Raw genomic sequence first — 14,306 nt, 5'->3', positions numbered from 1 at the left:
TCATGTGACCGCTGGGAATCTATGCATGCTGCAACCGATGACCACAGTGTTCATCTGGAACAGTGTCAGAAGCAGATCAACTTATTTGTCCACTTTTATTCTTGCATATGCACCAGGTAAGCACAGGTAAGCTTTACCTTTACACAGGTAAGCTCTGTTTTAAGCAGGTATAAAGTCAATGATAGTGTCTTTAGCAGTTTGATAATACAGGATGTTTGTGAGTTAGGCAGATGGATTGTTGATAAATGTTATGTACCAGGTTGAAATTTCTGAAGACACTTGTGGAGAGCATTTTGTTTCATGGTGTTTTATATGTCATTGCTTAATGTGCCGTTTCCCAAATAGTGGGTCGGAAATCCTCTTGGGTTAGAATCTGAATCTGGCAAGAAATAATGTATTCTTTAACTTTGGAAGCTCCGGCTTGATATGTCCTGGAAAAATCACACAGAGTAGCAATGTAGATTTCTGTTCAACAGGGATCTGTAATATTGTTTGCAGTGATAGAAGCTTAACCTTGATTATTTATTAATTGATCAGTGATTATAAGGTGCAATATATAACATTGAAGCTTTCGAAACATTTTCTACTGGTTGTATCTGTAATGACTATGATTAATCAGTGGCGATCAGGGAATTAAATCACTTGAAATAAATATTTCATTTATTTCACTGTTTTGGTCCCGGGAAAGCTCTTTCTAAAATGGAGTGTTGGGTGTGACACTCAGTTTGTATACAATTGGCCTGACTTTACGTGGGGAGTGGACTTACCGATTTTCACCTTCCTGTCTCTGGCCTCTTTGAATCATGCACGCATGCAGAAACACAACAGCTAATGTCCGACACCGCATGTCCATTTCGGGGGTTATATTATTAATTGGCAGGATGTTGTTGGGAGAGGTGGCAGATTTCCAACAGACTTATGCCCTGCTCCTTTAATGAAACTAATAAGATTCTCCAATTCTTTTCACTGTACGGTAATAATCAAATGACCTTGTGCATTCATGAGAATATAGTTGGACAGCATAGGAGATAGAAGAAGCCAGTTAGTCCTATTCCTCTGGTAGATTCCATGGTGGAGTTGTGTTTGATTAACTGCAGGGGTATTTGAGGAGGAGGCACAGCAGACCATAGATTTAATATAATATAATAGTAAAAAATATAATAATAATATATAATAAAACAATATAATAATAATAATAATAATAATAATAATAATAATAATAATAATAATAATAATAATAATAAATAGATTTTACTATAGGATGTCATCAGTTGTGACGTGAGATATCAGTATCAGTGAACATTGTTTAAATGTAAAAATTCAGAAATGTACTAAAAAGAAAGGATGTGACATAAACAAATTTGAATATCACTCTTTTCTGCATTAAATTATGGATCTTTTGGATCTCATGGATCTCATGGATCTCATGGATCTCATGGATCTTGTGTATCTTTTAAATCACATTTTGGGAGTGTTCTTTTTATTTCAGTTACCAGCATATAATTAATAATTCATAATGGACATAATTCATGTTCACACTCCTCGTATTGCACAAGATGCAAAGTAAGTAACACAGTAAATGAAAGATGAGACTCCGGCACACCGAAGTCTCTTGATTACTACCAGAATGTTTTCGTCAATGTTTTTATTTATTTTGTGGTGGAAACAAGGGCCAGTGTGAGTTTCCTTTTTAAATTATTTAGTGACCAAGTATCGAATTACAAATCTAATTGCCTTTCAGGGAAATATACAATTCTACATATAGTATTGCAATGTTATTAAAACTTATGTGAATATACACTAAATCCAGCATTGGTTTTGGATTTTTCTTGCAGGTCATAACTGTTTCTTGTACGTGGTCCTATTCTTCGAATCCCTTTTCTGCTGTAATCCTCATAGTGACCAGGTTCCTTCTGTTTTACATCAAAATCTGGGCTCTCTAAATCCTGAAAGACAAAAGAGATGTGCTGTTTGTATTGTATTCCGATAACAGAAGTCTACATGTCAGTTTGTGTATATGCCTCTCACCTGATTTTCTTCCTCTTGACTGACACCACACCAGCACATTCTCTTGTACGTCTCTGACCAGAAGCAGCAAAGGTTACACACAGGACGTATAAGCAACGGTTTCACGTCCTTACTCCTGGTGGGACCTATTGAAGAGAGGTAGCACTTTAGGCTCTGAGAATGTTGTGGATACATTTGGGTAGCACAGTAAGAGGGTGCTGATTATACACTTTAGGCATTGTAAATTCATTTTACGACAAATCATTTAAGATGCCAGACTTTCTTTTATTTTTTATTTTTTATTAATTAAAACTAGTTGTTTTTGTTGTTTTTTCTCACTCAGCTCTACATAAAATCAATGATTGGCAGGCATTTTATGCAGCTCTATAAAGCAGCTTGCTTCAATAAGTGGTTTGTGCCATTTACGAAACAGTGGCGGTTGAATTCATATCCATCAACCATTTACAGGCATATTATATGATGACACAGACTGTGTTTAAACCACAGAACCCATAAATCAGGGCCCTAGCCCACTTTCCCTGCTATACAGACACCAAGCATTGATTCCTGAGCCCTATGGCCATGTCCAATTGAGTAATGTCGTACCCAAGGTCCAGACATACAATACCTGTCAGGAAGGTAATCGCCAGGCCTGTAATAATAGTGGCCATAAATCCAACAGCACTGTAGTATAAATAGGACATTGAGTACCAGGAATCAGCCAGGGATGACCTGCAGAGGACAAAGGAGTCACAACCCTGACATCCACAAGATACCAATCACCTGGCAATACAATAAAATGAAACTATTTCCAGAATATTTATAGAAAACGTATTGAGGGAGACGGCAGTTTGTTTTTTATTCAACCTTCATTCATCCAGGTTAGTCTCCTTGAGATAAAATCAATGTTTCAAGTGAGGTGGTTTGTGTTGTCTGATGGCTAACTTTGCCCGCAGTCACAATACATTTAGGATATCAAGACAATGTTTGAGTCAAATACATGTATTTTGGGGTAAAAGTGTAGTAGAGTGGGCAGAGTTCAACCTGGTTGTTCGCTCTACCTGGGTGGGAGAGAGGTGGGGTCCACGTAGAACGGGGCATCAGTGACAGCATTGACAAATGAGTAGGTCTGGTTACATCCCTCTGTGCTGAATGGCAGGGGTCGGGTGTTGTGGTCCTGAGCTGGGTAAAGGAAGGCCCCAATGCCAACCCAGAACGACAGAGCAATGCCCACTATCAGACCCCCTGCAGCTCCCTAGAGACATACACCACAGGGTTAGGGGAGTCCATTTCACACCTAAACTCAACAAGGATTGAAGAAAGAATGACATCTAAGTCATGATTTTTCATGTGTTGGTAAGTATCGGTGAACATCCAATGTTCAAATCTAAAGTTTACTATTAGAGGCAATATTATCAACATGGAGGTTACTGACCTTTGAATTGGTCCAGGGAAAGATTATCCCCAGAGTGAAAAGACCCAGCATGGGACCACCACACATCCCATGAATACTCAGAGCAGCCTGGTCAACACACACACACACACACACACACACACACACACACACACACACACACACACACACACACACACACACACACACACACACACACACAACACAAATAAAGATGGATTATTCGAGCAAGCATTTACCATGCATGTACTGGTCATTCACACACTTCTAGGCATTTACCTGTACAATCCCTCCCATGTAGGATGCAGCGACAGCCATGGAGGTGCAGGTTATACCAAACACAATACCTGCAGGAATGTAGGGGATCAGAGTTGTGTACTTTGGCATTAGCTAAGAAATTCCTTTTTTGGGACTCAAAAGACAGGCATACAGCCTAGAGCAGCTCTGGTCTGTCTGTAAATGTTTCGTTTTACCCACCACTAATGCCCCCCCCCCCCCCCCCTAACCCTAACCCCCCCACCGCCGCCCCACTAACGCCCCCCCCCCCCCCCAACCCTAAGCCCCCCACCGCCGCCCCACTAATGCCCCCCCCCCCCCCCCCCCTCTAACCCTAACCCCCCCACCGCCGCCCCACTAATGCCCCTACTCCCTTGCCTGGGAGCCGCCACTAGTCCTCACATTTGCAGAATGTCTACTATTCTATTCTCTTGTCCTCTGAGCCAAGATGGAGCTACACAGTGAAGATTACATCAGCCTCCAGCACATGAGAGGGAGGCAGACTAACACAGTCCTTTGCTGATCCAGGCGGTGGCTGTGTTGGAGGGGTTCACGCAGCACTGCTTCACAAAGTCCTCGTAGGTCACTGTCGCGAGGGCGTTGATGCCGGCAGCGACAGTACTGAGGGGGGGGGGAGAAATGGTGATATTGTGATATTTTTGAATAAGCGCAAAGGCAAAAATGTAAAAATGCTCTCTGAATGGACTTAAATCATCCTACTGTACTGTAAGCGGTTTGTCCCACCTCAGAGTTCCACTGAAGGCACAGGCGACAAACACCCCTGGCAGGCCAGGGAATTCTCCAAGAACCTCCATGACAAAATAGGGTATGAGCTGTGGAGAAGTAGGACGTGAGGAACAGGGGGTTTATGAGAACTGGTTGTTCAGCAGAACTGAGAACTGGAGATTCACAAACACTGGAGAGTGCATGAATTACCTGGAGCCCCATAACTGATATGATGTCATTAGGACAGGTCTCTCTTGAAAACAAGAAGAAAAAAAAAAAGAGAGAGAAAAATCCTAACCCTAACCCTGAAGGTATAAATAAAGTAAATAAACCAAAAAATATATAGCATATACTGTAGGTTTTTTTTAAAGGACATGTTATTGAAAACAGAGAAACTTAGCGGTACGGAGAACAGTGACTAACCTGATCTGGGGCTTTTACAAACTGGGCTGTCCATGGATCACAGTCAGCGTAGAAAGCATACATGATGAGACCAGAACATACAACACATGCTAGGATGATCAGCAGACCCAGGAGGTTGAAGTATAAAGCTCTGAAGAGGGGAGGACAGACAAAGTATGCTGTGGTGTGGCTTTTTACCTCGTCTGCAACCTTGAGCAAATATGTGAATCCTTGTGTTTATCTTTTGAAAAAAAGACTCTGACACACCAAAGTCAATGAGGAATGGAGGTGGATTCGATAAAAGGCTATACAGCAGGACTGAACCTTCGGTATGCGACATTCTCTCATTGTCTTATAACAAGGGGAAGTGCTTACAGCCGGGCATGGGTCTCAGTCTTGCAGGATATGCATCTCTGAATAGTGGACTGATTAACCCCGTAGATCCCCAGCCAGGTGAATGTGCCCCCGATGGTGATGGTCCAAAACGTGTGGCGTCTTAGGGGGTCAGGGTCAAAGCTGAGGACACAGAAAACGATCCTCTTTCACAACCTCAGTACAACACCCATGACCACTCAGCCCACTTCAACGGCAATAAACAGTGTCAAAGTGAACCCTATTGAGATGGTAAACATATCCTGATTATGATGTCTTCAGGCTGAACTTACTCAAAGACTGTAAGCCTGCTGCCTGTCTGCGCAGCCTCCCACACAGCCTCCATCCCCCCAGCCCTCCTGGCCCCTTGGATCAGCACAGTCAGAAATCCCACCAGCATCACCACCATCTGAAAGGCATCTGTCCACACTACTGCCTTCAGGCCTCCCTACACACACACACACACACACACACACACACACACACACACACACACACACACACACACACACACACACACACACAGACACACACACACACACACACATGTTTTGAGACAACTTATTCGTGTGCCATGACTACGAGTAATGAGAGAGAGAAGCTCATGTTTATCTTCCAGTCCCAACGAAACATCCATCGTCTCCCACATCGTGGACAGGCTCATCATATTTCTAACCTCCATTGTAACAGCTCTGTAGTTTTGTGAGCTAGTCAGTTTACACTTCGACATCATCACTGTTTACGTTACCACAGAGACTATTTATTCTGGTGTGTTTTGAGAAGGAACAGAGAAAAGACTGCATGTCGGTAAGAATTAACTTTCTCTCGTAGGATAGTCTGAGGATCTCAACTCACCAGTGTGCAGTAGAAGGTACACACAGTGCCCGTGGCAAATATAGAGCCCCAGAGGCTGAAGCCAGTCACTGCAAAAATAATTGTGAGTTTCAGTACAATTCATATGCTTTCTTTGAGGCCAAATGTAGAAATATGGCTCCATATCACTTTATCTACCAACTGATTAGGACGGCTCTACTGAATGAAGTCACTGACCTTGATTTAGGGCCAGGGCAGGAGCATACACCACTACTCCGGTGTATAAGATCTGAAATATTGGGAACACAGAACCAGGTTTAACTGATGAAACCCCCTCACAAGCTTTCAGAACAAAAACCCGCAAAAATGGGTTCTCTGTTTCCATCTGCTGAAAATCTCCTGAACGGTTGTTTGCGTTGACTACAATGCTTACATTTTTAATGAGGGAACGTAAATGGATGAGCGACAGGCAACCTAATATGTGCAAACTTACCGTCTGTACAATGTAAATAAGAGTAGCAGCCATGCGAACCCCTTTGCAGAACCGCATCTCTAAATACTAGGAAACATACATTGTTAGATTAAAATCTGAATAAAATATGACAGTTCCTACAGCATAAACATTCCTCCACAGAACATATGTTTCCAATTTCTAAGCCTCTAAGGCAACAGTATCACCGACAGGTTGAACTGTGTCAGACCACCCGGTGATGATGTAATTACCTGAAGCAGGATGTGCAATTTTGAGGGCCACAACCCAGGAGACATTCCTCTCACAGAAATGTAATCACCAGACCATATACAGTAACTGTTCCCTTTTAGAGTGAGAACCAGAGCAGAGTAGCTCGGGGAGATGGTGAGTCAAGTCATGGCCAAGTCATTAAAGTTAAATATGCACTTTATCCAGATATTTTACACATATTTCACGGACGTAACACATTAACACATCCAATTGGACCCCCGACTTCAATTGGCACAGTCTCATATCAGATTTATAGAGGCACACTTTGTGTTCTTGTTGAATACTTGTGCAGTTATTACCCGCTTTTTGAGAAATTAATCGATTCTGATTACAACAATTACATCTGAGCCAAGCAATAAAAGGTAGCCAACACAAAGTGGTGGTTGATGTCAGCTCGATCAAAGCCAGAGGGTGATTTAAAGAAGCTGACATCAAACGTTGGAACAGCGTTTGAAAATCCTCTAATCTCATTTTGGCAAGCAGTCATAGACATTATTCAGAGCGAATGACATAATGCATGAAAAGGCCTGGAGCACAATGTTACCCCGTATGTACTTGTGATCCCTGATCTGTAAAAAACAGGCACAAAGATTTCAGCTGTTGCCAGCACCATAAAGGTGTAAGCCAGGCCGAAGAGGATGAAGGACGCTCCAAAGCGGTAAACATCAGACGGTGCCCCCAGGACGGTGACAGCAGACATGAAGCTGGCAGTGAGGGACAGGGCCACTGGGCCACAGGTCATTTCTCTGCCCCCAACCAAGAACTCTGAGGATGCTTTCTTCCTCTCCTTCACTGCAAAGAAGACGCCTATTCCAGAGGAGACCACAAACAGGGAGGCAAACACCATATAGTCCCATGTCTGGAAGTTGCCCACACTAGGAGCTGTGAATGTCATAGTGGATGGATGATTCTGTCAGGACAGCCTCTCTCTCTCTCTCTCTCTCTCTCTCTCTCTCTCTCTCTCTGACCTCTTCAAGGATGCAGTTTCTTAACTGAATAACCCTAAGCGCTTCCCAGGAGTTGCATGTTGTATTGATAGTGGCAAGATTTTCTGATGAAAATTGTCACTACAAGATCACTAAATTACATCAACCATTAACTGAAGTTACTGAAACGTCTTTGTTGCATTCAATTAATTATTAATGTTTCTCAAATACTCTTTGTCAACAAATATCTGACTGACTACCCTATAAAATATTAAGCACCTTGGTTGAGAAACTGCTGAGAAGCATAAAACCATCTCTGAGAGTAGGCCCTCTGTTTAAACATTTTTTTATTTTTTTTATTTTATGATTTCCCTATTATGAATCAAATATCAAGTCTGCACATGGTGTGTGTTAGTCCCTGTGCCCCTAAATCACGTAAATAATCACTTGGCATTGTATTTAGGGCTAATGATATATTCATACATTCATATACCCATACATTTCCGCCTAATAATTTGTCCTGAATCAATTTCAGTTCGTTTTTTTCTTTTCTTTTGGCATATAAGGCCGTCTGTGCCTTTTAGGTGACGGAGAACTGTAACTTGAGTCGGAATAAAAGCTGTGCGGTGCACTGCCTATCCAGATGTTCGGTGCCAGAGGACAGTGACAGTCCGTATCGCAGTGAGGCAAATTGTAAAGTGGACACAATGGCTTCTGTTCCGCTAGTAATGATCATTTTAATATATTTGCCACTTTATAGAGCGGTTTATACAGGACCATTGCAACCCGAAATATCCAATGGCACTTTTCATCACTTTTTTGTTCCAGATGGTGAATATGAGGAGAACGAGGACCCTGAGACATGTCAAATGCTTTTTAGATTTGCCGACGCGCGCGCATGCATAGCGGATGAAAACAGTGATTCCGTCGTACGTGACGATTTTATAATCATGAAGCATCAGATTGAAGACACTACAAGGTTGCTGGAAGGCATCGGCAGAAGTATCTCTCACGATCTGGACGGAGAGGAAAGCTATGGGAAATTTCTCAGAGGGGAGATATCCCAGATCAGTGAGGCTTTTACAAGCGTGGAGAAATCTCTCCAGGAATTGGAGGTGAAGTTGAAACAAAGTCAAGACAACGACCATAGAGAAGAACATCAACTCAATGACAATGTGCTGAAGCCTATCCATGATGCTGGAGACACACTAAGGGAGACTATGGACGTTTCGTTGGGACTGAAAGATAAACATGAGCTTCTCTCTCTCATTACTCGTAGTCATGGCACACGATTAAGTCGTCTCAAAACAGAGTATCTCAATGTGTAGTGGTGTGTGTGTGTGTGTGTGTGTGTGTGTGTGTGTGTGTGTGTGTGTGTGTGTGTGTGTGTGTGTGTGTGTGTGTGCGCGCGCGCGTGCGCCTTGCGACCCTTCAGCCCCAAAAAACAGCTGAATAGTTCATTGTGGCTGAGAAGACAGTGTGGAGGAGTCACTCTCATTGTGTGTTTATATTTTGTACGTGTCCCTGACCCTTGTCCTCAGTGCCTTGTCAATGTATAATTTGGAAGGGCCCCGAATGCAAACATCAACACATTCCACAGACCAAAGCACAGGGGAGAGATGAAAACTGATCCAAAGTTATGCCTGTGCCCCTTTGTCCCACCTTTGAAGGAGGAGTGTTTTTAAGTTACCCAATCCAGCTTTTCGGCATACTTTAGCAGGCTATGTCATACCCTGAAACCCTTAAACCCCTTAAACTGTGGTACGTATTTATTGACAGAATTACAAGTCTTTAATCGTATCTCTGTCAAGAGGCTTGTGTGAAAATGTGTGTTATACCATAAGCAGTGTGTAATGAGTCACTGATACCTAAAACTCTTTTTATTTGTGAGTCTTTGTCTGCCTTTGCAGTCAAAGCCATTTTTACACTTGTATTACCTGTTTTGGTCTGTAGTGTAGGCTCATTGTGATGCTTTCAGTATTGTTACGAGGGTCAGTACAATGCTAATTGCATTTCTCTCCAGAGTATTAGTAATGTCCTCCTGCCTCTTATCAGAGATAGGGAAGAGTCAGCATTTCAAGCGTGATCTATCGTTCAGTCCAAAGCTGTGCTCTTTGGGAATATTGTGTTCATTGACGCCTTCTGAATGAAGCCAGAGAGAAATGAACATTACAGCCTAAATGGACAGTGAAGCCTTTGTAACCTTGAACTTTCAACTCTTATAATCCCATCTCTGCCAAAAGGGAAATGACCGTGTCTTTTCCTGTTTTTTTTTGCCTGTTAAGACGCGTTTGTTGTTGACATTAAACCTGGGGGACCGAAAGAGACTGAAGTGCTTCATGACAACTTAACGTTTTCTGATCTGGCCTCCATTCAATGGCGTCTGAAGTCTGCCACTGTCTCCCACATCCATCTGGAAGTGGTTTCTGTTTGAGTCAGAAGTCATGTTTGTCTAATTTCACTCCCTATCAAAGTCTGTGTTTGTTCTGTTGTCAGAGAAAGCGTTTCTTTCATTTCTTTCTTAGTTTCTTTCTTTCTTGTGAGTTTCTCTTGGCATTTTGCCAGTGGTTGTGGTGTATTTTTATGCATATTATCTGTGGGTTTCCTTCCCTATAAGTACATGTGTACTGTATAGCATCATTGTGGTGTTGAATATTAACATAATTCAAAGCCCTTTTTATAGAGTGTATGAGACAGCGGACAGATGGGCATAAACAGATCTGGTTCAAACTGTTGTGTGTTATTCCTGCACAGAAAGATTGTATGCTAATAATAATCCAGGCTTCACGTCTATGCAGCATAGAATTGGTTAAAATGGAAAAGGTCTACTGTATTTGCTCTCATTCCTTCCAACCACTGGAACAACCACAAAGTAACTGCTAAGCGTGACCATTTTTTTTTTTTTTACAAAGATAATGGCCCAGTGGATGTCAGCAAGCCAGATGGGCTGTGATGGGTGCAACTGGGTGTGATTTCCTCTGTCTGGCTTTCCTCATGGCCCAGCTACCCCTCAGGGACCCCTTCTCATAACAGAGCTCTCCCTGCAACCGCAGCAGCTCTGACCAGCCCTGCCAAATAACTGGAGCTCCGCAGCTAATGCTCCTTAGAAACCACCCCAGTGGATTCCAAGCACAGGGAGAGATGAAAAGTAACATATAACTAATTTTTTGTTTTTAATCATTAATGTTATTCAGGTTTTCATTTAATGAAACCATATTGATATTTGTTTCTGTATGAAGATCTGCATGCTGTATGTATTATCAATTTTTCAATGGGAATGATGAAGAAGGATTTCCTGAAAAACAGGCAAAGAACAAGCAATGTTCGTGTGTTTGTTTATCTTTGATACAGTTCCTAATCTGTTTTGAATGGCATGTTATTCTTTCTGGCATAGAGTCTAGTCATTTTGCAATAAATGTATGAATAGGCTAACAATAATTTGAAAAAGGTTTGAGGGTTAGCAAAGGCAGTTAGCAGAAGCAGAATGAAATGAGAGAAACAGCTGTGTTTGGGGTAGATGTCAAAAAGATTTAAAAGGGAGTTTTATGAGAAAGCAATTATAGCTTCTTTTTAACATTAACATTTTTTACATGTTTCTTCTCTTTACCCTCCAGAAATGTCATTCTCATTATTAAGAAGTTTTCCTCTGTAAAAACTTTAATTTTATGATCTCTAAATAAAAATAAAAAAATGAAATAAAATCATGAATATATTGTACTTATACTTAATTATATTTATTAGTTTTCTGTAAAATAATCAGATAACAAAACTATGCATATTTGACATGGGCCATACACCAGAGTAACTGTGTGTTGCAACCTTCTTGGTTTTCAACTGCACTGGCAGACTGCAGAAGTGGCTACATAAAATGCTAGAGACCAACCAGCAGCATTGTCAACCACAGTGCCAACAACTGCTGTTGTAAACACTTGGTTAACAACAAAATGGTTCTGTAAGCTTTTTCCTCCTCAGCCAATGTGTTTGTGTCTGTGTATTCACTTCACTTCACTTCATTCTGAGGTAGGAGGCAGTAATATGTATATATTTACGTGTATCATTTGCACAGGATTTTCCAAATGAGGTGTACATTTTATAATGCACATCATTGGCCTTGACAGAGTAACTTCTATTGTAACTATGATCTCTCCAGCAATAACACACATACCAGTTTGATTACTGGCATGACCAAATGTCTTTTCTTGTATGGATATACAACTACAAAAGCAAGGGTTTGTTCGACGATTTTATTCTTCAAAAATATTTCAATTGAGCGGCCATCATATGATTAAACCTCAAGTGCATCAAAACATCTCCCATCAAATACAGTATTGATCCTAATACTCATATTTTCCTTGAACAAACACAAATGCATACATACAGTTAAAAAAATTACATTTACATTTAGTATTGAGTACATAATACTACCACACCTGCCCTCTGAAAGTTTTGATTCCACATCCATAATTTAATTTCCAACTTAAATTCTCAAAGTTTGTGCTATTGGTTTCCTGTGTTAATTTTTTAATTCGTTTTTACAGGATATATATATTTTTTTTTTGTTGATGATAATTGTTCAACCCTTGTATAGCAAGCAATGACACCGAACAGTTTATTGGACGAAAATATCATTCTGTTGATGTTCTGGGTTAGGAGGGACAGAACAACAAAAAAAAGCACCAGAAGAACTGAAATCCACTTCAGTAAAATGCCACAGTCCCTAACAAACCCACGTGAGTGAGAGCGAACGTCTTGCTTTCTTTTGTGCATTGCTGTGCTGTGTGAGGGCTCTCAGTTCTAAGACCCTGGGTAATGTCCTTGGAACATTGCTCAACGCTGCTGTTTCAGGAGGGATGAGGCTCCTGTCTCTGGGTGGTTTTGGCAGCTTGTCACACACAGCCGTTCTCCTGTCTGGGCTTATGCACCACTGTGTGGGGCTGGGGGGGATACAGGGAGGGGGCCAACGTGCACAGGAATCCAGCCAACAAGGTAAGGCCCAGCCCACCCCAGGCACAAAACATGGACCAACCGTATCCATGACTGATATCCTCTGGTATTCCATACATGTAGCGCGGATAACGAGACAGTTCAAAATTGATACCTGCCACGCATGTGCACAGGGAGATGATACAGCATGTTCCTGTGGGAGGGGGAAAGAGAGGAACGCATATGAAGAAAAAAAAACAAATTCCATGCAACGTCACACATGCCATCCTCCTTTATGCCTGCATCCTCTTATGGACTATTTCTTGCAGAGAGAAGAGAAGGTATTGACATTTTTTGGATGCCTATTAAATGGTCCCTCTACATAACAAACTCTCTAGCACCCCACAATGGTGCTTTGAAGTAATGCTCTGTATGTAAAGCAGCTCTCACCTCCCATGAGGAAAAGAAGTCCGGCTACATACTGCATGAGATCATGTTGCTTACAGCAGCCCAGCACTCCAATGATCCAGCCAAACAGAATTATGGAGACAGCCATGCCTATGAAGCTAGCCGTCATTCTTTGCAGATCTTTGAAGAGAGAGAATCGGTTCATTAAAGCCTAAATTACACTGAAACATATCAAACAGCAAAATAATTGTAATATGTGGTGCTGAAGGCTAGATCGTTATTAAGGCTATTCGAATGCACCAATTGGAAATGAGGATTGGAAATGAGGTTGTGGGAGATTGACTTACGGAGTGCATGCCATTCATCCTGTCGTATTGTCTTAGTAAGATTCATTGGCAGATTTTTAGGAAGAGCTGAAGAGGAGTAGTAGTACTTTATTGGTGTGCAGCGCGGAACCAACCCTGCAGATAAAAAGAAAACAAACATCAGTTTCACATGAAGGCCACATTGAATTGAAAAACGTCTTGTGCTGGTCGAAATCTGTTTAGATCAGTTTAGCTATTCTCAGACATGGAATCTGCCTCACCAGAACATAATAGTAGTCTAGGTCTAGGACTAATATGTCACCATAAACACACAAACAACGTTATGCTGGCAGAAATAAATCAAACATTAACATTGCCACATCAAATGTAAAGCCGTGTTGTTGCTGCGTAGGGTAAGGCGACCGCGCAACATCAGCACCTTGGATAGCGCATAATCTTTTTTTCTCCATCATGCACGCAAAACTCGAGCTCCAGCCTAATCGCTACAGTACATATGGACAACAATGTAAACCGATGACAAAGAAAGACATCACCCTGTTGACATGACACAGGGTAACGATGTGTTAAATGAAACCTTTAAATATGAGATCCTCGGTTTCCAGGTTGAATCCCTCCCGATGACACTTTCTCCACAGCCCGGAGATGGTTGAGTTAAAATGCCGACTGCAAAGGGACTCCATAGCCGGGGCAGGAGGCAAAAAGTGTCGTTTAGCCCGCAGAAGGATTCCACCACTCGACCCCTTTCTCTCCACGTTATTCTCCTTTGGTAACATACGGAGTGGCAGGTTGTTGTTGGCAATGTAGATGTATCCAGGGTCATTTCTTTTGTTTGAATAATTCTTGCAACGTTCCCGGTGCCTCCTAGCATCCGTTTCATACCAGTTGTTGGTACTAATGGCTATTGCTATCAGCCCTAACGCACCAAAAGCCAAAAACAGACCCGCGACTGTTAACGTCCTCATAGCAGCCAT

The 14,306-nt window shown here is 41.8% G+C and overlaps 3 protein-coding genes across 3 annotated transcripts; 1 reads left to right on the top strand and 2 right to left on the bottom strand.

Moving 5' to 3' along the window:
- On the bottom strand, window positions 1-7,647 carry slc5a12 (solute carrier family 5 member 12; the record flags this gene model as incomplete). Its single annotated transcript, XM_083665694.1, has 15 exons — window positions 1-54; window positions 2,029-2,153; window positions 2,636-2,739; window positions 3,069-3,262; window positions 3,443-3,529; window positions 3,701-3,768; window positions 4,206-4,318; window positions 4,442-4,530; window positions 4,847-4,976; window positions 5,201-5,341; window positions 5,491-5,645; window positions 6,053-6,120; window positions 6,248-6,299; window positions 6,504-6,569; window positions 7,297-7,647. The coding sequence occupies 15 exons, from the start codon at window positions 7,645-7,647 to the stop codon at window positions 1-3; spliced, it is 1,797 nt and encodes a 598-aa protein (XP_083521820.1).
- Window positions 7,648-8,340: 693 nt separating this feature from the next.
- On the top strand, window positions 8,341-9,006 carry LOC310801891 (fin bud initiation factor-like; the record flags this gene model as incomplete). The annotated part of the gene is made up of 1 exon (XM_083666073.1): window positions 8,341-9,006. The coding sequence occupies exon 1, from the start codon at window positions 8,386-8,388 to the stop codon at window positions 9,004-9,006; it is 621 nt and encodes a 206-aa protein (XP_083522199.1). The 5' UTR covers window positions 8,341-8,385.
- A 3,558-nt stretch (window positions 9,007-12,564) lies between these two features.
- Window positions 12,565-14,306, bottom strand: LOC310801754 (transmembrane protein 178B-like; the record flags this gene model as incomplete). Its single annotated transcript, XM_083665867.1, has 4 exons — window positions 12,565-12,815; window positions 13,052-13,189; window positions 13,357-13,470; window positions 13,910-14,306. The coding sequence occupies 4 exons, from the start codon at window positions 14,304-14,306 to the stop codon at window positions 12,565-12,567; spliced, it is 900 nt and encodes a 299-aa protein (XP_083521993.1).

Source organism: Argentina silus, assembly GCF_951799395.1.
Source record: "Argentina silus genome assembly, chromosome: 3".
NCBI lineage: Eukaryota > Metazoa > Chordata > Actinopteri > Argentiniformes > Argentinidae > Argentina > Argentina silus.
This window is presented reverse-complemented; position numbering and strand designations above follow the sequence as displayed.